General features: G+C 38.1%; 1 protein-coding gene across 2 annotated transcripts; it reads right to left on the reverse strand.

Annotated features, from left to right (window-relative positions):
* Positions 1-108: 108 nt before the first annotated feature.
* Positions 109-26666, reverse strand: LOC134825955 (uncharacterized). Of its 2 annotated transcripts, XM_063838162.1 has the most exons (37): positions 26570-26666; positions 26248-26406; positions 25947-26087; positions 25641-25754; positions 25307-25507; positions 24884-25170; positions 24546-24724; positions 19882-20003; positions 19632-19729; positions 19205-19333; positions 18259-18379; positions 17863-18006; positions 17507-17632; positions 17310-17394; positions 16696-16832; positions 16460-16594; positions 16186-16350; positions 15928-16081; positions 15601-15685; positions 15141-15440; positions 14840-14945; positions 14453-14631; positions 14199-14309; positions 13957-14083; positions 11538-11673; positions 11170-11306; positions 10745-10937; positions 10446-10568; positions 10087-10250; positions 10020-10056; positions 9768-9872; positions 9463-9590; positions 9233-9355; positions 1684-1776; positions 1360-1541; positions 957-1185; positions 109-799 (listed from the first exon to the last, which is right to left on the reverse strand). In XM_063838162.1, the coding sequence occupies exons 1-37, from the start codon at positions 26657-26659 to the stop codon at positions 659-661; spliced, it is 5286 nt and encodes a 1761-aa protein (XP_063694232.1). In that variant the 5' UTR covers positions 26660-26666; the 3' UTR covers positions 109-658. The 2 variants fall into 2 exon arrangements, with proteins under 2 accessions (XP_063694232.1, XP_063694231.1); XM_063838161.1 differs by having other exon boundaries at positions 10020-10250.
* Between the last annotated feature and the right edge of the window lie 67 nt (positions 26667-26733).

Raw genomic sequence — 26733 nt, forward strand, 5'->3', positions numbered from 1 at the left:
TGGGGAATGGAAATATTGAACACATAGTAATATCATAACTTTCAGCGAAAGACATCTTCAATTATAAATACACGCAATTAGGAGAACTTCGTAATGGAAGACGACGACTCTATTGAACTAGTTAAATTGTATTGTGAAACTGATCGAATTTGTAACACAATTATTGAAAAATTTACTACGATATTATCATAACATTAAATCAAAAAATATTTGAGAATGATAAAAAAGCATTCTACAAGAGAAAAATCCAAAAATGGATCTAGATTAATTTCAGGAATATCAGGTCTTTTAAAAGTTAAAACAGAAATAAACCCAAACTTCAAGTTCTGGTGAGTCCTGAATTAAGAGGATTATCTCAGCGGTCGCGATTCTAACTAAAATGCGGTTATTTTTAGAACCTATCTAGGAATAAACTAGATTGGTCAACTATAATTTAAGTTAACAAAATGTCTAGGAATCTTTGAAACTCATCCAACATAAATAAAAATTGTCTCAGGAATATCAACAAGAATAAAATGTTCGAAAATCAATTACAATAAAATACTATGACCATTAAAATAATCAGCAAATAAAAATACCTTCAAATAAAACCTATAAAAATTGATTAAAAACATGTAAAACTCGTAACAATATTGCTACAATTATCCCAACTATTTCACTACTCCAAGCCATCCATGTCATCAGAGTTAGCATCATAGTTGATCTCGTTGAAGAAAGACTTCGTATAGTCGTCTCCGATCTCTTCTTCTTCGGTAAGATACTCCTCAGAACTCGGCTCCTCTCCAATACAGATCTCAACCTGAACAGCAAATACATCAAATGGGGAACTCTAGAGAAAATTTCAATATTGGTGGATTTACCTCTGTGTTTCGATCTCATACAAGGAATTTGTAAACTGTTTAACCGGTGAAGAGTAAAAGTTATGACAACTAAAAATGCTCATATTCTGGTCTCACGTTCTCTGCTATTGGTAGTGGAGGAGGCATCACTGTCTCCTCTTCCTCGCTATCAGTTTCATCGTCTGAGTCTACAGCTCTACTGAAATCTAATTTAATAGTTCCCTTCTTAGCACCGTTCTGCAGTAACCCTTTCCATTTTACAGGCTCCATCTTCGTGAGTGTGGCTCGCACTTCTGAATTGTTTGCAGAAACCTTCATATCCTTCACTTCAGCGAACAGATCGTATCTAGAGAGAAGGAGGTTAAAGGAAAGATTAAAGGTCTGAAGGCATTTTTTGGAAGAATTGTCAAACTTACATTCAGATTCTATCGAGAAACTGATATGATGGAGGGCACTTGAAGAATGCAATGGCACATCAAAAACTAGTTACTAGTTAAAAGTCAAAATTCAGCGAGCTTACTTGAACTTGAAGAGAAATCCTGAGTTCCAAGTAGAGAACTCTAGTGTTTTATCCCCAATAAGCAACATCTTGTACTTCCCCACATCCTTAATCTGAATACTGATGCCAACTTTCCTCTTTCTCTGGTGCCATAAAACTAAAGGTTGTTTTGTGATGCTGTCCAGTCCAATACCTCCTTTAACCTAGGTAGAAGATATTTTATCGAAATTTGAAGACGACGAAACCAGCAATACAAGAGGATAGAGATTTATTAATTTAGCAGTGCATTAATCTGAATGTCGCTCAATATCTGGAACATAACTAGGACAACACTCTGGCGTTTACCTCTGTTGGCTGATCAATAGGTGTTGTAATAGGAGCCCGGGTCATGACTGGGGGCGGGGGATCGTTCAGTGCCAGATCATCTTCCTCTTCTATCTGAAGATTTGTGAAACAGTGAAACCCACGTAGCATCAGTGTGTTTAGTAGGTTAGTGAAATGTCGAACAACATAATATAGAATCAGTTCTGTTACTCCTCGTGCTACTCAAATCAACACATAAACCTTTTTACTGTGGGGGGGGGGGGTCAACCTCATTTTACCTCTTTTTACCTCATCCCAATTTTGCCTTTTTTGGCTGGCCTCATGAGGTAAAATGAGGTAAATCTCGGCAAAAATTTTAACAGGTAAAATTCTCTAAATCGTCAATTTAGTCACGAAGGAGTATGGAAGGAGTTCTAAATGTGTGTTCCTCTAATATAAACAGTAAGAAATGGTTAACTTTAGTCGAGGTCTCAGGTCTTTACAATGTCGGGAAGTTCCTGCAGGAATTTGCGCATTGCGCTGAAGCGCAAGATTCACAGCGCCAAAAGCGAAGGTCGTAGAGACATGAGACCTTGACTAAAGTTAACCATTTCATACCATTACTATAAGAGTATGCCGCTTTCAGAGTCCTGAACACACTCCCATATCTCTTAATCGTCAATTATATGAATTTTACCTGCTAAAATATATCATCTTTTACTGATATCATTTTAGTTTAACACTGTTAGTTTTAAAAAAGAAAATAATACTTCACACCAAATTAACACACAATATGAGAATATAAAAAGGAAGGTTTTCTTGGAGACCTGGACCGAGCATCAAAATAGTGTACATTGCTACTGTCATTGTCAAGACTCAAGAATAAGAGGGTCTAGTTGTGGGATTATGATGGATAACAGATATGATAAGTGGTAACATCCTACAAAAGAATGTTAGCTTACTAAGGAATTTTCCTCTTACTGAATCATAAAAGAATTTAACTAAGTTCCTCCTAGTCCTAAGCATTATCTTGTTTCAGAGGGAATGAGTGATTTAAAAAGATGAGGCCGAAGAGTTAGTTGTGAAGAAGGCATTTGTACTCTGTAATTTCTAAGCTCATTTTTTTCGATATTTTTAGCTATTTACTGGTCTTGTCTTGACGTATCAGCAAGAGATCACTGGACCTCGTTAGTTGTTAGTCATGTTATGCTGATACAGTTAGTGACGAGCTATGAAGTAATCATTCGACCTCATTTAATACTGATCCTATCAATGACGAGCTATGAAGTAATCAGTGGATCTCGTCAATGCTCATCCTGTCCGGACTGTCACTGACGAGTTATAAATGAAGACCTCATTAATTCCCTTGTTCCAAGAAGATATTCCTCTGGTAACAACCCCTTCTGGCCTGCTTCTGAACATAATATGAAGATTCGAAAACCTAGTCTACCTTAATTGGAACTTGCTGACTGCATTGGAAAATGGAGAACAATCGAGAAATGGGCAATTCCACGGTAAGGTTCCACTTGGTGAAAATGAAAAATGTTAAGATAGGCACCTAATTTTGGTTAAAATATGTTCATTAGACTCTTAACCTTACAGGTCAACAAAAGTTTTTTGTTTCATATTTACTCTAGTAGCAGGGAATAGTTGAGTGTGCACTTCGATGTATACGATTTCTGACAACACAGGGTTGTTTGATAGATCATTCTTAACCAAAATCGTTTAGGTACGCAATTTGTGTCGCTAGACATAACCCTACAGGGCAAATTTTCTAAATTACCCTCAGTCGCGTATACGGGATTTTTGTATTTCAGCTCCTGAAGGTCATAGAGACTTCAATTTTAGCTTAAAATTACCGCAATGGCCATATTTATATACAAGTTATGAAGCAACATAAGGTCTCCAGTGCTTTGTTTTATAGATATTGACAAAAAACTGTTTTTTGGCTCAGCGAACCAAAAATGGGACTGAATTTTGATAACTTGAACTAGGAAAATCGTAAAGACTTGAATTTTAGCTTAAAATGAGCGCAAACATCACATCTATATACAACTTATAAAGCAATATAAGCCCTTAAATGCTTATTTGTCAAGATATTGACAAAAATCGGTCATTTTGGCTACACGCGTGAGGAAAAATACCAAATTGGGCAACAACTTTGGTCTTTTTTTGACCAGTTTTGTGCTCGAAAGTTATTAAAATGTGCTTTGATTTTGTATATCGGGTGTTTTCTTCCAATATGGGTTTCGGTATAAATCTGGAAGCACCCGGTTCATGGGTGATAAGGGTTAAAAACCCTAAAACGTCAGGCAATGGGCGAGACAATTGTCTGAATTTGGTTATAAAAACACTTGCACTCTTTGCTAGGGTTTGCTTTTTTCCGCTACAGCGATCAGTTTTCTAACTACTAATGCATCCCCCTTTACATCATTCTCTTTTAGATACATGATTTCTATAAGTTCTTAAAGGTACATCCGGCATGATGTAAAGTCTATATCAAAGCATTTTAATGTGGTCTTAACAAGTTGCAAGATATTCAAATTCACTAATATAAAACAAAGATTGTAGGTTATCCTTCTTTTACATGACGTAATATTGAGTAATTGTGGGCTTTTTGAGGGGGAGGCTATAAAATGGCCGAATATAACTTTAACGTAAACGACCCAATGATAATATTAAACGTAGAATGAAACTACTTAAAACTTATTCAGATTCATGGTATCCTGTTTCAAGACGCTTGCTCCTGATTTTTAGCAACAATTTTTATCAACTGACCCCACGACGTTGTAATATAATTGTGAGTAGGCAATCACTTGATCTATAAGTTTTGAACGGTAGTTTGTAAAAATAATTACATTCTACAAACATTATACCGTATACGCTCCTACTATGCAGTATGCAATTACTAGCCTCTGGACTAACTCCCAATCATCTGTCCATATAATGGTGTTTCTGGACAGATAGATGGTGTATGATGCCCTCATGCTAATTTCAGCGATCTTCATGCAGGCCTTTTTCTCTTTAGTGTTTACGTTCAAGGTGCAGTGGTTCATAAAGGTTTGGAGGCTGCAGTTGTAAATGCCTCGAACTCGAACTCGAACTGCTACTGTCTGGAGCTTGCAATCTCTTCAATTCTGTCAGCTGCTGATATCTCTTCATATTCTTTTCTCTTGATCAGGGGGGAGGTCAAGGCGAATTTTGACGAATTTTGGCGAATGCCTTAATGGATTTTGGAAATCGCCATAATTAATTGATACATAATTCGCCAAAATTCGCCTTGGCTTCCCCCCTGATCAGCAAAGTTCTCCTCATTCAGATGCACCTTCTTTGCTTTATCTGAATAGATCACTACATCTGGTCTCAGTGGTATTACACTAATGTTATGTCTAACAATAGCGTTCATAAGTGCTTAAATTTCGAACTAGCGGACCATATTCGGAGGAGAAATTTGGGACAGTTTTTTGCTTGGAAATACTGATTTAATCGAATTTTAACCACAAAAATGACTCCCAATAATATTCTTATGGAGAGTGTGGATAAATATTAAATATTTAAAATAATACAGGTTTAACTATAATGAAGTTGTGTCAATAATCATGTAAAGAATGATAAATAACCTACCATCTTAGTTTGCTAAACCAATTTGGTATCTTTCCTGTGTAGCCAAAATTATTCAAAATGTAAAACTAAAAGAAGGATTATAACCTACAATCTTTGTTTTATTAGTGAACTTGAATATCTTGCAACTTGTTAAGACCACATTAAAATGCTTTGATATAGAATTTACATCATGCCGGATGTACCTTATAGAAATCATGTATCTAAAAGAGAATGATCTAGATGCGGATGATTAGTAGTTAGAAAAAAGCAGAAAAAAGCAAACCCTAGCAAAGAGTGCAAGTGTTTTTATAACCAAATTCAGACAATTGTCTCGCCCATCGCCTGACATTTTAGGGTTTTTAACCCCTATCACCCATGAACCGGGTGCTTCCGGATTTATACCGAAACCCATATTGGAAGAAAACACCCGATCTACAACATCAAAGCACATTTTAATAACTTGAGCACAAAACTGGTCAAAAAAAGACCAAAGTTGTTGCCCAATTTGGTATTTTTCCTCACGCGTGTAGCCAAAATGACCGATTTTTGTCAATATCTTAACAAATAAGCATTAAATGGCTTATATTGCTTTATAAGTTGTATATAAATGTGATGTTTGCGCTCATTTTAAGCTTAAATTCAAGTCTCTACGATCTTCCTAGTTCAAGTTACCAAAATTCAGTCCCATTTTTGGTTCGCTGAGCCAAAAAACAGTTTTTTGTCAATATCTATAAAACAAAGCACTGGAGACCTTATGTTGCTTCAGAACTTGTATATAAATATGGCCATTGCGGTAATTTTAAGCTAAAATTGAAGTCTCTATGACCTTCAGGAGCTGAAATACAAAAATCCCGTATACGCGACTGAGGGTAATTTAGAAAATTTGCCCTGTAGGGTTATGTCTAGCGACACAAATTGCGTACCTAAACGATTTTGGTTAAGAATGATCTATCAAACAACCCTGTGTTGTCAGAAATCGTATACATCGAAGTGCACACTCAACTATTCCCTGCTACTGGAGTAATTGCATTAACTTTTGATTTTTCTCATTCAAAGGAACATTACTCGGAAATGAAAAAAAATCATTCAAATTTTCAAAGGGCCATAGTTTGGGTATGCAGGAATATTTCTCTATGAAATTCCATACACTTAAGCATAGGCATAAGAATGAGAGCCATGCAAAGTTTCAAAACCGTTACTCGAATAATTTTTCTAAAAAATTTCCACAAAGATGGTGTCGCGTCCGTCACAAAATTAAGCAAAAAAGTTTTTTCAGAGCCACATAGTGCTATTTATATTGAAAAACCGCTGTAACCTATCTCTTCTGAAGGTAAGGGAGTACCGTAGAAATTATCAGGCTTGTATCTTTTAAGAAAAAATTTTTGGAAGGGGGGTCCCAACTTGTCGCGTCCGTCACATTTTTTTGAAAATGCTCCAAAAAATCTTTTAACAGACTTTAAATGCATTTTTGTTAAAGCTGAGACCGTTCTTAACAAAACGATGTTGTCAAATCGAAAATTGGACAGAAAATGACTGAGTTATGTATAATTTTGTATATGCCCATATATGGGCGTACGGCTCACTTTTAGCCATTTTTATCCATATTTCCATTATTTTGACTAAAACCAAGACAAATTGAAGTCAAATAAGGTTTGACTATGTTGACTAGACTATCAAATAACATCATATGCAATTCAATAATTAAATTTACTGAGTTTTGCCATTTTATTTGCCCTATCCTTTTTCAGGGGTAAAAGGCACAAAAAATGGACTTTACCCTATTTTCGCATATTTTTGAAGTAAAAATTCAATATCTTCCACATTTTAAACACTAAAGTAATGAAACTTTTGGGAGATGGTCTCAACAGTGTGATGTGTTGAACAGAGATGAATGTTTTACCAGAGTTATAAATTTGTTCAAGTAGAGAAATAATTGCTGCCCCTAGATTGATACCCTCGTGTATGCCCAAAATGGACGATTTTGGCTTTTGCAGACCTCGTGGAAGTACTAGCGGCCTAAAAATTGGCATAAATATAGAATGAAGGTCACTGAACAAGATAATAGTGTCAAATAGAAGATTTGGAGAAATTGAAAAAAAACGTGTGTCCGTCACAGTCACGTCCGTCACAATTTGAAAATGGCGCCACGCAAACAAAAACTGAGCAATCTCCAAAAAAATGGTATCTCAGAAATCCCTCAACCTTTTTCTATCACTGCATGTCCAAATTAGAGATAATAGATAACGTTTTGAGATAGATTTGGGTACCTTCTGAGTAGACACCCAAAAAAGTGTCATATTTAAGTCGCGTCCGTCACAGGGGTGCTATCTCAGAAAGTAATAATGGTAGGGGTCTGAAATTTTCACACAACCTATAGAAAGGTTAAATGTGGACTAATAAATAGTTTAAGCTGATAAAGAAGCAACATCCTGAGCACAACATTCGTTTGAACTTTAAAAAATGGCATAATCGTGGTGTCCGTCACGGTGGAATTGCCCAAATGATAATCAGTGCCAGGATATAATCAAAGTTGAATTTGGAATCCAAGGAAAACCTTCCTTTTTTATACTATCATATTGTGCGTTAGTTTGGTGTGAAGTATTATGTTTTTTAAAAAAATTAACAGTGTTAAACTAAATTGATATCAGTTAAAGATGATATATTTTAACAGGTAAAATTCATATAATTGACGATTAAGAGCTGTAGGAGTGTGTTCAGGACTCTGAAAGTGGCATACTCTTATAGCAATGGTATGAAATGGTTAACTTTAGTCAAGGTCTCATGTCTCTACGACCTTCGCTTTTGGTGCTGTGAATCTTGCGCTTCAGCGCAATGCGCAAATTCCTGCAGGAACTTCCCGACATTGTAGAGACCTGAAACCTCGACTAAAGTTAACCATTTCCTACTGTTTCTATTAGAAGAGCACACATTTAGAACTCCTTCCAAACTCCTTCGTGACTAAATTGACGATTTAGAGAATTTTACCTGTTAAAAATTGGTGAAAAATATGGGCGTGGCCCAAGTCAGTATTATACGAAACCTTAGAGACACAAAAATTTTTTTGGTTGTTCCCGACCCTATAGAGCAACTAATTAGAGGTGATATCTAATTATTTCAACGAAAGGTGGTTTTCTGAACCGCCCTTTATTCTACAGCGAAACATTGAACATGTACATAAGAACTTAGAATAGTATGAAGTATGAGTTTATATGAGTAATTTATTATGAAATGACCTTTCACTATGCAATTTCGACTAAATTCATGTAGATATCCAATCCAGTTCCATGCACAACTGTTGTTTACATTTGGTCTAGTTAGACACAATTTGTTTCAGAGTGACTCGATAATCGCAATATCAAACTAAGATATTATTTAAATGGTCCATGTCATGCAATGCGGAAATATCCCCATAAATTGGCAACTGCCAAAGTGACACTAAAGTTATTGCTAATTCCTTTACAAAACTTAGCAAGTGCTATTAACAATTTCCTAATGGATCATGGAAATTGAAATGTTCAATTTTCTTTTCATAAATAATAATTATAATGCGAAGTTTTATTTACCCCAAGTTTTGAGAGTAAGTAGGTTAAACTGGGAATGCCCCTTCCCAGGGACCACATCACCCCTAATAAACCATTAAATATCATGGGAGACCATGCACAGCCTCGAATTATAGTATAATGACTTCGAATAAACCTTTTTTGTCTCTAAAAAAAGGCTTAGAAAACTAGATTTATTTACCTCATTTTACCTCATTTTACCTCATCCCAATTTTGCCTTTTTTGGCTGGCCTCATGAGGTAAAATGAGGTTGACCCCCCCCCTACTGTTTACTTTTTACTGTTTACTGTTTACTGTTTACTGTTTACTGTTTACTGTTTACTGTTTACTGTTTACTGTTTACTGTTTACTGTTTACTGTTTGAACTACTATTTGATCTATTGAACATCGAGAGACGAAATAAATTGTAGATTGTAGAAAATGTCTACCTTGTGAGATGAAATACGTTTGTAGAACTGATCACACGCAATACGTGTCCCAAAATCTCTTCTCTTTTCTCTCAGAGCTTTAAACCATTCAGCCAGACCTTCTTTCTTCAGAATAGTTAATGTCTGAAAAGCAAGTTACAACCAATATTTGAATATTATACCAACCATTTATAACTATCAAGATATATCACATAATTGTATATAATTGTATTATAACAACTATTGCTAACCTCTGGTCTATCCAGATCGAGTGAGTTGACGATATCAATGATAGCAGTAGAGTTTGTCCTTCTAGTAGCTTTACAAACATCTATAATACCCCCTTCCTCTTTGAAGCCTCTGTATATACGCTGACTGCCTGAAATTATTCAAATTAGTATATTTGGGGTAGCGATAAGCGATTGTAATCACAGAATATAAAAATGGGAAGGTAAAAGGAGAACGAGGCGGAGTCTACGCAGTTCATGATGATGTAGTGTGTGTTTCTGAACCTAGTGGATTTTAGGTTAAAAGGTATTATAACTATAAAACATACTGGAAGTTTTCTCGACTTCAAATATCCTTGCTAATACGATCAGTACTTTCTCCAGACACTCATCCGAAGATTCTCGGACGAACTTGCATAATGTTCGAACATGTCCTGCAGGAATAACACAGTTAAACTATTAAAATATCCGACTTTCCCATTTCAACCTGGTACGTATATAACGTAAATAAGCTTTTTAAATCTCCAAAAAATCTTATCTGAAAAGTTTGAAAGTTGAAAATGGAATAACCATTAACCAACCGGTAGCAACAATCTCCTTGCGAATGTAGTCAGATCCCTTTAACGCGTCCCCTCCTCCCTCTCCCACCGTTATAGCAGTAGCTCCTCCCTCTCCCACCGTGATAGCAGTAGCTAACGTTTCAATGGCATGTAACACTGCCAGTAACTTAGGGGTCTGGTCCGCTTTGTAGACACACAGCTCACAGAGGGACACTATACACTTGGTCTCCAAGATACAGTGATTAAACACCTCTGAGATAAGTAGGAGGTTTAGGACGCTAGATTAGCTTTTAACTACTAACAGGACGCTAGATTAACTTAGTTAACAGTGCAGTAAATGGTGAGATAAATAATGAGATGTACTTTAAATCTGACTACAGTTTCAGTACATCGTGATATTATTGATAAAGAAATTATCAGTGATAACGATTAGAAGGGTGTGCTCACCTGTATCTGTGCCGATGGCTGATATAAGGTTAGCCACAGCAGCGTGTAAGGCTGAGGGAGATGCTAGCTTGTCTATTAGAGGTCCTAGAAACACTTCTTGTACCACTTCGTTACTCCAGCCATCTGAAATGGGGAGTAAACCTTCATTAATGCTTGGTTAGTATACACTATACACATCTAGTACTCCTTTTTGTATCAATATTTACCAACATCGCTACAAAAGGAGAGCTCGAAGCCAAGCATTCAATAATCCGGAATAAAACGAAATTAGATTACGGAGCAGTATAATAAACACGAACCTGATTTTGAGATTACATGAGTGAGAGATCTTATGAGATGATCCAGGATGTCCTGGTCCTGATTTCTAATTTTAGTGAGTCTACATAGAGTCACCAGATCAGATGGCGTGATCCTTGAGTCAGGTGATGTTATCTGAGACTCGAGTTTATCAGCTGAACACAACGAGAGGTAATCCTCCTTGCTCTTGTACAACTGAAAATAAAAGAATAGCCATAAAATCTGGCTTAAATAACCGCTGAATACGATAGTGTTATAATATTACTTTCGACAATATAAAACGGTACATTTAACTGTACTATAATGCTATGTTGCGCAACCATGCTGAAGCTTATTTTGACTACGAGAAGCACTTTAACATAATATGCGGACTCCTCGGAGTACAAATAAAAGATAAACATCATCTACTGATCAGTAAATAACTCACCGTTTCCATGAGGTCCCCAAAAACACTGTTCTTGATATGAGAGGAGTTCATACCAGCTGGCTCTCTACAGAGAATGTCCACAAGACTAGCTCCATCGTCTGTGTAACTCAACTTTACTGTGTACAGATTATCATCATCTGAGGGATATATTATCGTGATATCAAATGAGGGAGAAATGGTGGAATGTGGTTTAGTGCCCGCTGTATGTAGATATCAAATGAGGGAGGTATGGTGGAATGTGGTTTATGTAGATATCCAAAATGCTCTCTAGCTTATTATCTTAATAACTAAACATCATTATGTGTTGGTAAATGTGATCCCAAGACTAGCAGTTTGACGGCTTTGTTGAGAATATGTCCCCAAGTTACCTGGTCCCTCCATGAGCTCCAGATAGAAGTCCTCCCCCTCTGTAACCTCAGACATAACCTGCTGGTCTGCTGGATTCCAGTACTCTGTTATGGGGCTGATATCTGCTAGTTTACACCGCACTGCTTGGAACGGCAACTGAAGGTAATCATTCCTTGGGTAAATTGTAGGTATAATGCGTATTGTACTCTACAAGACTTTATATCACAGAGTGTAACACATTACAATACAATAATATCTTGGCTGTTGAGTGCTACCCGCGATAATTCCCGATGCTTTAGCGGAGGGAACGCGGGGGCACATCTGAGGTGACTCGCAGTCTGTCCTCATAATACTATGGCAACCCTTGCGGAAAATTATCGGTTACCAGTGTCCACGACTTTTCGGGGAAATAATTCCCGGATAATATTATAAACCTTAAACCAGACTGGTTTAGTAGCTCCGTTTACACTATTCTATGCTTAGTTTTTTATAATTATTTTCATAATATTATAATCTACCTGATCAACTTTCAAATTCAATATGCCACCAAGATTAACACGAGCTTCCTAGTTATTTGGATTATATATATTATATTATCACAGAGAATCACAGTTAACAGGACAGATTACCTCTAAAATACTAGTTATGCGGATTATCACAGAGAATCAGAGTTAACAGGATAGATTACCTCTAAAAGATGAGACGGTACAGAGAATCACAGTTAACAGGATAGATTACCTCTAAAAGATGAGACGGTATAGAGAATCACAGTTAACAGGATAGATTACCTCTAAAAGATGAGACGGTACAGAGAATCACAGTTAACAGGATAGATTACCTCTAAAAGATGAGACGGTATAGAGGATCACAGTTAACAGGATAGATTACCTCTAAAAGATGAGACGGTATAGAGAATCACAGTTAACAGGATAGATTACCTCTAAAAGATGAGACGGTTTAGAGAATCACAGTTAACAGGATAGATTACCTCTAAAAGATGAGACGGTATAGAGAATCACAGTTAACAGGATAGATTACCTCTAAAAGATGAGACGGTACAGAGAATCACAGTTAACAGGATAGATTACCTCTAAAAGATGAGACGGTACAGAGAATCACAGTTAACAGGATAGATTACCTCTAAAAGATGAGACGGTATAGAGGATCACAGTTAACAGGATAGATTACCTCTAAAAGATGAGACGGTATAGAGAATCACAGTTAACAGGATAGATTACCTCTAAAAGATGAGACGGTATAGAGAATCACAGTTAACAGGATAGATTACCTCTAAAAGATGAGACGGTACAGAGAATCACAGTTAACAGGATAGATTACCTCTAAAAGATGAGACGGTATAGAGAATCACAGTTAACAGGATAGATTACCTCTAAAAGATGAGACGGTACAGAGAATCACAGTTAACAGGATAGATTACCTCTAAAAGATGAGACGGTATAGAGAATCACAGTTAACAGGACAGATTACCTCTAAAAGATGAGACGGTATAGAGAATCACAGTTAACAGGATAGATTACCTCTAAAAGATGAGACGGTACAGAGGATCACAGTTAACAGGATATATTACCTCTAAAAGATGAGACGGTACAGAGGATCACAGTTAACAGGATAGATTACCTCTAAAAGATGAGACGGTATAGAGGATCACAGTTAACAGGATATATTACCTCTAAAAGATGAGACGGTATAGAGAATCACAGTTAACAGGATAGATTACCTCTAAAAGATGAGACGGTACAGAGGATCACAGTTAACAGGATATATTACCTCTAAAAGATGAGACGGTATAGAGAATCACAGTTAACAGGATAGATTACCTCTAAAAGATGAGACGGTACAGAGGATCACAGTTAACAGGATAGATTACCTCTAAAAGATGAGACGGTACAGAGAATCAGAGTTAACAGGATAGATTACCTCTAAAAGATGAGACGGTATAGAGAATCACAGTTAACAGGATAGATTACCTCTAAAAGATGAGACGGTATAGAGGATCACAGTTAACAGGATAGATTACCTCTAAAAGATGAGACGGTACAGAGGATCACAGTTAACAGGATATATTACCTCTAAAAGATGAGACGGTATAGAGAATCACAGTTAACAGGATATATTACCTCTAAAAGATGAGACGGTACAGAGGATCACAGTTAACAGGATAGATTACCTCTAAAAGATTGGATTATCACAGAGAATCACAGTTAACAGGATAGATTACCTCTAAAAGATGAGACGGTATAGAGAATCACAGTTAACAGGATAGATTACCTCTAAAAGATGAGACGGTTTAGAGAATCACAGTTAACAGGATAGATTACCTCTAAAAGATGAGACGGTTTAGAGAATCACAGTTAACAGGATAGATTACCTCTAAAAGATGAGACGGTACAGAGAATCACAGTTAACAGGATAGATTACCTCTAAAAGATGAGACGGTATAGTCTTGACGAAGTTAGAAGGAACAGCTTTATCTTCGTTACCGTAGTCTACAAAATACACGTGGTACTTGTCGTGCCACGTTTTCAATACCTCTGCTCTGTACCAGCTGGAATGAGTAATGAGTATTAATGATACTTAAGAATGTTCTTGTTACTTGTGAATCAGACAATTACAATTGAAGTGAAAAGCTGAAATTCTAGTAACGTTCCTCCAGTTCTTACCGGTTATCCTTGCTGTATCTCGCCATACAATAAGTGTGTTTTGGTAACCAGCTGGGTAGTATACTGTCTAAGAGTTTGTTGTTATTAATCCGGTCCTCCATGTCTGCCAAACTAAGGAAAGGGATATCAAATTGTAGAAAATAAACAGAAGCATTAACGATATCACTGGTATTGTAAATAATATACTAAGTTAAACCAAAGGAACTAAATTAGTTTCTCCAACAAACCAAGAAATGAAGAATAAATAATCCAACCTGGCCATGTTTTCGACGATATTAACGTTAAGGTTGTGAGGAGACTCTATATGAGAGACACACACCACGTGCTGTGAACTCTTATCTACAGTGACACGTGATATCGTGACGTCACTGATCTCATCTGGTACCTCGTCTGGAAGTGCTTCTCTTACAGCTGCTCGTAGCAGTTTTATGTGCTGGGAGTTGAGAGTGGTTCAGTTGTTGGTTTCGTGTAAATCATCAGTTATCAATTTTAACGTCCGACTGTACAGTTAAGTGTAAGTTAAGTGTAGACCGAGACATATTATCGCTCTCCACAGTGCACACTGCACTGTCGAGCGGAAGGATTTCTATAAACAAGGGGGCAGAAAATTTTTGTTTACAAACAAATATCAAAGTACAAACCTCATCATTGGACACACCAAACATGTGGTCAGAGATGACCTTTTTAACACTAAGCTCGGATGACATAAGTTTCAAGTTCTTCAACAGCTGCCTTTTCTCAAGTGTTCTGAGAAGGGGATAGTTTTAGGTAAGAAAATGGGACAAAGTTTCAGAGTATCAAAGTGCAGTCGAGATTTGAAGTTAAAATTAACATTTCATGATTAGATCATGATCACCGGAAATATATCTTAACTTTTCGAGTGAGATTTTGCTGGAAAAAAGTTTCCTATTCTGACTATCCTACCGAGTAGCATTGACAAACCTGACCCAGAGAGTGTTGCCGAGAGCTAGCTCGATGTTACCCTCCAGCACTTCCCCCACCACCCTACCAACCAACTCTCTCTTACAATAACTGGAGAAATGTAGATCATTCTCGGTTGGTTTTATCCCGCACACGATAAGCTCAGTGGTAAAGGCAGGACGTTCAGCTAGCCGAGCAGGGAAACGGTACACAGCTTCCAGCGGGTAGAGTCCTTCTGAGCCGGTGTCCAGGCACTGACCAATTATACCGTCTAGCTTTCCTTCTCGGTCCGCATTGTAACGGATCGACTTGACACGTGCTCTGTGGTAGCGAAAGTGTGGGTAAATAACGTGTACAATTTGACTATACTCATCAATCTTTAGTTTTTTTAATGAAATAAGTTTTACTGCGTCGAGGAGTCTTCTCGGATTGGAAATGTCTTAACAGTAAATTAGTTGTTAGAGTGAATTGTTGTGCTTGCCTGTAAAATATCCCGTCCTTCTTGTCTTTCACTCCCACTATAACCTCTTTTCCTCGCTTAAGATTTTCTCGTAGTTGGTCCTCGTCTGTAAAAAGATTGAGGGTAATTCTTCGGTAATTTCACAAATGTTATCTAGCAAATTTAATGGTTTTGTAACAACCATAAGAGCTGAGCGATATCTTAACAAACGATATAACTAGCAGCGTTTCAATGCGCAAATTGCTCATAATGGGATAGTGTCTTTAACCTATTTTATGATTACACAATGACGATTTTAGAAAAGGTTCTTACAAATGCAAATTTGTAGTGTTACTAACGAAAACGTACCGATAAGGGAAGGTTTGTCATTGAACCAGCCCTGGACTTTATCACTGTATCTCTGGAACTCCTCCTCAGCATTAGAACAACTACCTGGATCAGGATCAACTGACATTATTCTACCGTAGAGCCTGTTCCCATCTGCTACCGAGCTTACTTTCACCTGATCAGTTACTTTTTTTAGTTAGAAATTAAACAATATGTCGTTCAAATTCGCAAATTATCTCTTACACGCCAGCTTAAAATGTAACCCGTTTGGAATCTCACCCTGATTTTGCCTTTGAGCGGGAGGTTCATAACTTTGAGACTGGATCCGGGAGCGTCTGTGACGAGGACCACGTGTCTCATCGAACAAGCACGTGCAGTGCAGGAACCGTACTGCCGCAGATAGGGGCACAGATCTTTTCCTGACTTCTCTTTCTGTCTTATGTTCTGCAAATGATCGCAACTAGTTTGTGGCTTATCTACAATGGATTCTAATTTGATATTATGCCGAATATTTGTTAGCAGCTCTCAACAATAATCTGAAAATTGATCTCACCTCGCCCCTGTCAGCTTTTTCTTGAAGACTCTTCGGTACGGTAACACTGTGTCTACTCAGATACTTGACCAGATTGTTTACACTTTGTGGATCCTCATCCTCCGTTAGGAAGAAGATGGACAGACAATCCTGAGCCTGTGTAATGGGTATGTTAGTGAGAGATTTCAGCGATATGCTATTAACACTATCTAAAAGTTACAATTATTCCAAACTGGCCATATCATTCAGTGACTCACTGTAAGAAGCCCCTTCAGATGGGACTCTAAGAAGGACAGCCGGTTGTTGAAGGCAGTCAAGCTGCCAGGCATATCATAGTGCAGAATCACATCACAGTCTTGTACACAGTAGCTCGCAGCCATCACGTCGTTAATAACTGGGATAAAATACGGTATAAATGATGTACATCATGTGGGGTCTAATTTAGATCAAACCTCTACATTAGGGTAAAAGTTGAGTGTAATCACTAATCTACTTAACGTTTCGGTTTGACTGTCATGATAGAACGAGTTGTAGTTCCCCCGTTCACTGTGATCTACAAGCACGTGTTGAAAAATGCGCGTGCGCGCTATCAAATAATAATTTTGTTTTCGCGTGTTCCTTCGTTAATTATATATTTGTGGACAGCACGGCGTTTGCCATAAATAGGGGCGAAAGTGAAAAGTAGTCAAATTATCGTAGTAGAAACACTTTTGTTTCCTCTCAAAATCTATTACAAATCAGCATTGAAAGGCAATGAATCATAAAAGGGTGGAATACTCCCATGTGTTGATTCTCCCTCTCTGTCACGACCTAGTTAATTCAGGTTTTGGAGTTGCAGTAGAATTTAAGTTAAGAACATCTAAAAACATACCCATAGCGCTACCAGGAGACCAGTTTTGGAGCTGTGAACCATTTGTATCTAATTCGGTGCATGGCACAGCTTTACTTTTTAGTACCTTGCAGATAAAATAGACGTGAACTGAAGTATTAGTACTTAGCAGTAGAAAATTATAATGGACTGTAAAAAAGTCCCAACTTTGAAGGATTAAAATATATTTGAAAATACACCTGCACCAAGTCTTCAGAGCGAGATTTTACAAGGATAGCAGTTTTCTTCTTCTTATCACATAACTTTCTTGTCGTAGATATAAAAGAATCTCTTTTGGAAGCTGCACTGGAGAATTCTTCAACGTACTGAAAGTTAATTAAAAGCATCAAGAAACACAAATCATAACATAGGGCTTTAGAATAAACATTTGACAATACAAAATTCCACAAATTTAATTAAAAACTGCAAGTTTTATTTCGATTCATACATAATAATATTATGTATGAAACGAAATAAAACTAAGTATTGTATTATTCTCAACATATTATATTGAGAATAATACAAAATGGAATATGATATAATATAATGTACGTACGGAAGTGACGCCCCCAAAGAGGGCAGCCTCTGTTCTGTTCAGCAACATGATGATAGGATCCGTCATGAACTGTCTGATCACAGCGTGGAACACTGGTAACCACACGTCCGAAAAAAGTGTGATCTGACACGCGTGTGCGTATTCCTGTAGTGGTTAAGTTGGAGATTCCATAGATTTAAACAGTACACGCGTGTGCGTATTCCTGTAGTGGTTATGTTGGAGATATTCAATAGATTTAAACAGTACAATTTTTAGAAGCGTAAAGAATCGGCATAGTGTCCTCAAATGAAGCAAGTGAAAACGAGGAGAAATTTTTATGAGTAATCGTATTAAGCTGAAGAGACAGTAGGTAGAATGTTCCATAACAGCAAGTATTTAGAACAATAATAACTGTACCTGTTCACTCCTCTCCTCCCTCAACCCTGCTAATATCTGTTGCATGCTCTCTCTATGTCGAGTAAATAGATCATGTGACTTATGTAACACCACGTGACAGGTGCAGTTGTAGTAAATACTCCTGAGAAAATACCGGTTTTTAGTTACATGTAATTCAATTTTCACAAGAAATACACCAAATCTATATCCTTGTAACCTTCCAACTATAAAAATACTGTCCAGTAAGTCACTTACTTGCCGTCAGAAGGAATGTGTTCGGTGTGGGTTTTATTACTTACTTGCCGTCAGAAGGAATGTGTTCGGTGTGGGTTACTTACTTGCCGTCAGAAGGAATGTGTTCGGTGTGGGTTACTTACTTGCCGTCAGAAGGAATGTGTTCGGTGTGGGTTACTTACTTGCCGTCAGAAGGAATGTGTTCGGTGTGGGTTTTATTACTTACTTGCCGTCAGAAGGAATGTGTTCGGTGTGGGTTACTTACTTGCCGTCAGAAGGAATGTGTTCGGTGTGGGTTACTTACTTGCCGTCAGAAGGAATGTGTTCGGTGTGGGGTACTTACTTGCCGTCAGAAGGAATGTGTTCGGTGTGGGTTACTTACTTGCCGTCAGAAGGAATGTGTTCGGTGTGGGTTACTTACTTGCCGTCAGAAGGAATGTGTTCGGTGTGGGTTACTTACTTGCCGTCAGAAGGAATGTGTTCGGTGTGGGTTACTTACTTGCCGTCAGAAGGAATGTGTTCGGTGTGGGTTACTTACTTGCCGTCAGAAGGAATGTGTTCGGTGTGGGTTACTTACTTGCCGTCAGAAGGAATGTGTTCGGTGTGGGTTACTTACTTGCCGTCAGAAGGAATGTGTTCGGTGTGGGTTACTTACTTGCCGTCAGAAGGAATGTGTTCGGTGTGGGTTACTTACTTGCCGTCAGAAGGAATGTGTTCGGTGTGTGTTACTTACTTGCCGTCAGAAGGAATGTGTTCGGTGTGTGTTTTAACCAGGCTGTCAGGAGTTACAATCAAGATGGTCTGAGTGTTCCACAACTCTGCATGAGGACAGCATTTGGACAAGGTATACGCTTTATGGACACTGAAAAAAGGAGACAGTCCTATAACTACTCATTTTTAAATTAACGATATCGCAATGCAGAATTTGATGCTTAAAGAGAGTGCTTAAAGAGAATGATTCCCGGAATCCGTATAATGAACAGAACAAGATGCTATATGCGGAGAATTCCACGACAGACCATAAATACCTGTGATCATTTCGCTGTATTTCAACGAGGTCTACTATCAAATGAATGGCTAAGAAGTGATGTGCTGAAATTCATAAAAATGCCATTTATTCCTCAGATATGAAAATAACTACTCAGATGTTATGAACTTACCTTAGAGAAAATTTCATAGACTCGTCCAGGGACTCTCTACAGTAATTCATAAGCAGATCAGCGTCCTCACAGGATGGTACGATGATCAATATCTTGGGCTGGGGGAATAACAGGAATAAACGTTAAACTGTTACTGCGGATTTGGTTAGAAATGCACAATTTAAATTGGTAAAAACTCCAATGAAACACAATTTTAGACAAATAAATGAATAAGATGCTTATGAAACAAGAAAAGTAGCTTATAACTCACGGAGTAAGATCGTGGGAATGTACCATATGTTCCCTTAGCGATGTTGCTAAGCAGGGGAAGCAGAAAAGTGAGTTCAGTTCGCAGTGTGTTGTCTGGAGGGAACACCAACACCCCGTCTCTACCTGTAATATTACATGTCCAATTAATGGTGCTATTTCAGGAATATGACTTGTGGTCCATTATCAACACCGGTTGTAATTTGTAGTAGTTGTACAGCAATACTAAAGTAATGGGACTGTAGTATTGCTGTACAACTACTACAGAAGTAATCCCGATAACACTCGACCTCTGCCCGATCCAGAGGAAGTCACTATTTTACCTTCACACAGACATCGAACGCTGTAAGAAGATGACGATCAGACCTCGTTACCGGTTGTAATTGATATCAGCTGCCGGAGCTCTGAGATGTAGAGTAATACCACAAACATATTGTCAACTTATACCTTATACTTTTCATTCTTCTCGATTCAGTAAATCAAGCAGCCACGTGGCAACTAATTAGCCGGCAGATTACTGGAGCCAGCGACGGTTGCAATGATGTGGACCTGACTAAACGTGACTCCTCATTTAACCCTCTATAACTGTTTTCAGATCATTCGGCTGCGTCAGGAATCAGGATGCAAAGACCCGATTAAGTCTTATCTCAATTAAGAAAGTGATTGCACATGTAATAATTGAAGTTAAAGCCTTTAATTATTGCTATATATTCTTATCCAAGTTGGCTTTTCTCGGCCCATTTTCTATTATCTGTCCTAGCAACCGTAATCTTAGAGAAATAAAGGGCCCACCACATTATTACATACCTTGTTATAGCTAGCTTACCCATCTTCTAGTATCAATAACTCTTATTTCAACTGATTATCTAAACGATTATTAGCTCAGAATTAGGAAGGAGTCTGATTATATCATATTGTAATAAGATAATAGTACAATCATCCTGTGATCCTGTGAGTTCAGCATGGTCGCAGTGTTGTAACGTTTTACCGTTTTACCGTTTTACCGTTTTACCGTTTTACCTCCCATCCAGTCATTTCACACATCACTAAATGTGATACTATCTATTAAAGCCCATATTATATAATGATTGATATTCAAATTAACATTAATTCATAGTTTACGAGTAAAATCATATCATGATTCATGATATTATATCAATATCTCGAACTCTCGAACGCCGACATTAAAACACATAATAAGGAAGATAGGGAAGGTCTCTAATATCCGTCCCCCCTAATCACAATATTACAACCAAATATAATTAACCCTCATGTAAACACGGTTCACAGAAAGCTACAATCTGTGAGTCTGAGACTGGAACAGTCTCCCCGACTATCTTGTGGTTATTCGACCAACGACCATTTCACGTTAATGTCCATCACCGACACTCGATACTTTATTGTCATCTCAATTCTTTTGGGGAAATTCAGTCGACCGTTGTAACTCAAAAATGGCTCAAACTTCAACCATGCATTACCTTATAATGAGCATAGTCTTCACGAAAATGTTATCATCTTTTCGCTAGCCATACAAAGTTTCGCTTCAATGAAGCATAACTTATTTTATCTACCAAACAAGTGCAGTCATGGCACGCAGAGCCCCATAAAGAGATTGACCATTACCGGAGGATGCTCATGTTTCATTTTGCCATACTACCGTCCAGGGATCAGGGGACCTGACAACTGGTAACTTGTTCCTTACTAACGACATTACTCAATCCTAACCAGTTTTTACTGCGTCTCACAGCACGTCATGTCTCCTTTTCATGGTGGCCATGTAGCGCGTACTTTTCATAATGCTCCTATCCATGGTGCCATGGTTGTTCTGATTTATTTGAAACAAAATCAGATTTTGTTGATCAGATGTGCCCATCTGTGACTAAGACTTCCGTTATCTTTATCATTCGTTATTATCAATACGTGAGAGTTTCGTTCCAGAATAATGCTCATTTGTTTCGTTCAGTTCTCATGACTCCATATTATGTAACATTTAAGTGCGTGGGGAATCGCATTTTAGCTATTCGAACTTTTCCTCTAGAAGTGAAACAAATTCTTCATACTATGGAGCCAGGGTGAAATGTGGGTATCAGCAGTTTTCCGCATCACAAATATTATTTTATGACGAGTTGTAAGAGCAGCCTTGCTCTCATCTGTTAACGTAGTTTCGTAACTATGACATGTAGTTTTGGCTAGGATAACACCTGCATTACTCTGACGGCGATCTTAACCTACTGCCTTATATTTGAGTAAAAAATAACTTGACCAAAAGTTATTGATCCCACCGTAATCACTTACATTAGTATTTCGGATCATAATTTGCCGCATCTATTATAATTAATAGCAGTAACCGTACCTTTGCGTCGCATTTGGCGTTAAAAAAACCGCGAATATTGCAACAAAATACCAAACATTTAGTCCAGCTGCCACTACTACACTACTACACTACTACACTACTACACTACTACACTACTACACTACTACACTACTACACTACTACACTACTACACTACTACACTACTACACTACTACACTACTACACTACTACACTACTACACTACTACACTACTACACTACTACACTACTACACTACTACACTACTACACCACTACACTACTACATAGGCTTCATTGCAAAGTTACGCAATCCCACCAAATACAGTTCCTGGGATATTTGAGAACCATATTATTGTGATCAACCTAAAAGTTAGGCACTTCGTAACAGACATGTGTGCTCAATAGAATAGGGAAGAAGAGACGGTAAAGATATCATGTTGTATGGATTATTCGCATATTTGGGATGATGGTTTATTACTCTAGATGCTAGATGTCAAGTCACATACAAAAATCTGTAGATGGCTCTGCTGGACAACAAAAAACACGTACCCCAAACCCAAACCTCTACATAAATCCAAACTGCTTTCAAAAACTTTATAGTTTCTCCCTCAATATCAACTTCTAGAGCAGTGATTATTAAGACGTGTTGAAGCGAGCTCATAGTGTAATGATAGTCGCAAGATTGTGATGTGGTTACTTTGGCTCACATCGCACCATTTCCACTGAGGTCATTATCTAATTCAATTAGAACGGTGATATGGTTGACTCAATTTATTTAATTGTCATGGTTTTCAATCATCGCGTATCTATTGGACCAGAGGCCAGTGCTAGGACTTTTACTTTTGTGCAGTGGTAGTATCGGTTTTATATAGCTCGCATTGTTGCACAGTTTCAACCCTCACATGTTATATATAAACACTATACTTCATAAAAATTCAGGAATGTTACTTGAGGACACCACGACCCCCTACCCCTCTCCGGGCCCTGTAACGGATCCTAAAGATCCAACCACCTACTATTACCTGGGGACAGGAGCAACCTCCTGCATCATGCTCACCAACCTACTACTAGCTTTCACTGCAGTTTCTCTGAACTTAGTGGTGATAACGTTCTACTGGAGGAAGCTCAACAAGACAGTACCCTTTATCTACTTTATCCTGGGAGTCAGTGACCTGTGTACCGGTATCACCACACTTCTCCATTTCTTTACTTTCCTCATCTTCCTTATCGTCCAGGCTGAGGAGTCAGCACCCCTTTTCTGGGTAGCTGTCCTCTCTTACTTCTGTACCATTATCTTCTTCAGGTTATCAGCGTTTGTGAGTCTGCTGTTCTCTGTGATAAGGACTATGAACATCATGTCCCCCTTTACCCGGATTAAGAAGAAAGTAGTGATGGTGTGTATCTTGTTTTATACCGGTATCTGGGTATCAGTGTTCCTGGTTGAACTGGTTCTCTTCTCAACCTACAAGGAAGAGGGTCACAACCCTCTCAGCTCTGTTAACTTCTTCAAAAACACCTTCTACGAACCTGGTCTCTTGAAGAGCATCCAACACGAATCATCAGGCAAGCCACTGCAAAGCAGGGACATGTTCATCTGGGCACTGTTCCTGACCATTATCCCAATAACACTGCCAGCAGTGGTAGCTGTGGTGCTGACAGGTTTTCAAGTGTTCTACCTTGTGAGGACTGATGGTCAGAGCGCAACAGAGAAGAGTGGGGCTAGGAAGAACAGGCAGGTTGAGATAACCATTATCATGATAACTCTCCTCTTCTTCGTCTGCTCTAGTTTCGCTCTTCTTCAGCCTGTCTACTGGGCTGACAGGATCAACAGTCCAATAGAAAAACTGGACGCTAGAGACCAGTACCTTCTCTTCTACATATTTGGGTACGTGCCCATGTTCGTGAATGCTGCCCTGAACCCGGCCGTCCTTATTTTGAGAGGAGAGAACCTCCGGAGGTATTTTAAAGGCTTGTTGGGGTCACGTGACAAGACACATAGTGTTCTCATTGGCAACAGGGCTGCTAGACCACAAGTTACTTTTAGATCTGGTGTTGAAGAGACTGCGAACTGAAACTGTGAGATGGGACACTGTTACAACAGGTAGTGCAGACTCCCTGGCTCTTATTGTTGCACTTAAATTGACATAACTTTATTCCTTGCCATCAATTATCTGAGAATTGTTATCACTGAGATAAGAGGTTCGTCTTGAAATAAGAATTCTTTACGACTTTACGACTCAAAAATAATGACAGCAAAATTGATAGAAATCGTTTTAAACTTAAATGGTGATATTTATATTTAATGATAGTTCGTTGTTTTAACAAATAATTTTACCTTTTTCAAAGAAAGGCCAGCCGTATCTCTGAATCAAGCTAAGATCCGTATGGGACTTTCCCCGGCCTCTGATGTACTGTTCTTTGATTTTCTTCTCGAAGTTGCAACTCTCTATACTGTTAACTGGTTGCAAGTCTTCACAACCTAATATCAGTGGACAGGCTTGAGGCGAACGCTTGCTGAATATGGGAAAGATTAGAAAATTGTAACATTTAGCTGCCACAGAAACGCAATCCGAGATTTTTTCTTATATCGAACTCAATGAAATTATATGTTTAAAGATTAGACATTAGTGTACAAAGTCTTGATATCAAAACATTTCATAACAAAGTACTCACTGAGCATTTAGGTTGAATTGAGGCAGGGCTCCCGATCTAGGAGAATCTCTCCCAACAATATCTCGTCCTCTAGCTCTGTCAGAGCCTCCCCCAACACTAGCATCTGTATTGTTTCCTGCCGGACTCCTGTTTCTCCGTGAGTCTGCTGATATGTTGGCTGTTGAAATGCTTCCTGTAGTCGGTGAGAAGTCAGGACCTTGGGTTGGTCTGGCTGATGACGCCTCTTCTCCTGGTAAGGACTTCCGGGCAAAGCCTTTCACTATCACTTCCTCATTTATACAAACAGCCTAGAAGATAAGTCCTCGTTGTTGCTGTGATTGAGACTAAAAATCTGATATTTTTGGCAATGGAACGGAGACGGAAAGGGTCCAACCAATTCTTACTTTCTTAAGATGCCTAAAAATTGGTGAATTTGGGAGTTACCTTTTCACTGACGGTTTTCTGCTTGTACATCATGACGTCATACACCCCTGTAACAGGATTCATACTGCAGATCTTGCAGACCACTATCGCTAATTTGATGGACTGCTTGATAAAGTTGATTGCAGCAGTGTCCCATGTTTCAGTGTCCTCCTTTTCTTTTGCTATCATCCCGTCTTTCATCTTTAATGTTACTGGCTTCACCTGGATATATACTGTCTCCGAATACTGAACTTTAAAATAAATAAATGCAAGGTTTCAAATAAACAATGTTTATGATCATGGGATCCGAAACATCAGATAATAACAGATAAAAGTGTCCCTAAAAAAGGATTACCTGCGTTAACTGGAACTGTAGTATTTTTGGAGGCCAGCGTTTTATCCCAAACTTCTCCGGGAGCAGCCGGATATCAGATAAAGGAATGTTGATAATCATTGACCTTGTATCTATCTGTTTTGAATTGAGAGATGCATTAGTTGAACGTTATGGACATAGGACGGGTGTGGACTGTGGATAAACCATAAATTGGCTAAGATCAAAGATGTAAATAAATAATTATTTACACAACATTTTTGGAAATGTCAAAGCTCAAAGGTAATAAGAAAATTTCGATATCGTTTCGAGAAATGGGTTGATTTTTACATTTCTGATATGAAAAAGTTGAATGTTGCTATCTTTTCTTTTCTCTGCAATGTCTTTTCTTTTCTCTACGATACCTCGATAGTATTTCTGATCTCTACTCTTGAAGAAGACAAGCTGCTTTAGCAGCTTATCGGGATCAGCCTGGCAAATTTTCAAAGTCACAAAACATATTTAGAATTACGAAAATGGTATCTTTGAAATTGGATAATTTATCGTATCGTAGGTGTATAAAAGCGTGGCACAGTGACTTAATACAAGAAATGATCGGAGGAGAACCAGAGGTGTTACAAGAAGTACTAACCGCAGGAAGAGAGATGAAGTTGAAAGCAGCGTACTCATCAAGAGCCCGACAGTGTTCATCCTCTTGTTGTGGTGTCAGGTGTAATTCCTTGAAGTTAGTCTGGTGTGCTCGCTCCGCAGGTGATAAAATTCGAACATAGAAGAATCCTCCACTTGTCACCTAAAAGAGGTGGTTCTTAGAGCAGGGCAACATTCGGTATTCAGTTAGGATGTTAATTATATAAGAAAGTGGCAACACAATTTAGAAAATGTGACGTCATGACATTTCTCGCTGCACTGGTCCACGAAAGGTAACGATGATAATATTAGCTAACAGCAATTACCTTATCGACTCTGATTTCAACCATGTCACTGTTTTGAAGCAGTTGTTCCATCGTGCTGTTATTCTCTGCTTCATTTCCAGTTGATTTCATCCTTATCATACCTGTAGATTCAAGAAAGTTTATCAAAGTTAGGACTAGCTATTTATTGCACAGAATCTGAGCTT

This window comes from Bolinopsis microptera, chromosome 1 (genome assembly GCF_026151205.1).
Source record: "Bolinopsis microptera isolate Bmic1 chromosome 1, MBARI_Bmic_1.0, whole genome shotgun sequence".
Taxonomy (NCBI): Eukaryota; Metazoa; Ctenophora; class Tentaculata; order Lobata; family Bolinopsidae; genus Bolinopsis; species Bolinopsis microptera.

Excerpts from the sequence above, each read along its gene's own strand:
- LOC134825955 (XM_063838161.1), bottom strand. The coding sequence starts at position 26,659 with ATGAAATCAACTGGAAATGAAGCAGAGAATAACAGCACGATGGAACAA. Across the intron at positions 15,686-15,927 it reads TGACAAACCTTCCCTTATCG|ACGAGGACCAACTACGAGAA; the intron begins GTACGTTTTCGT and ends ATCTTTTTACAG. Across the intron at positions 9,356-9,462 it reads TCGATCTGGATAGACCAGAG|ACATTAACTATTCTGAAGAA; the intron begins GTTAGCAATAGT and ends CTTGCTTTTCAG.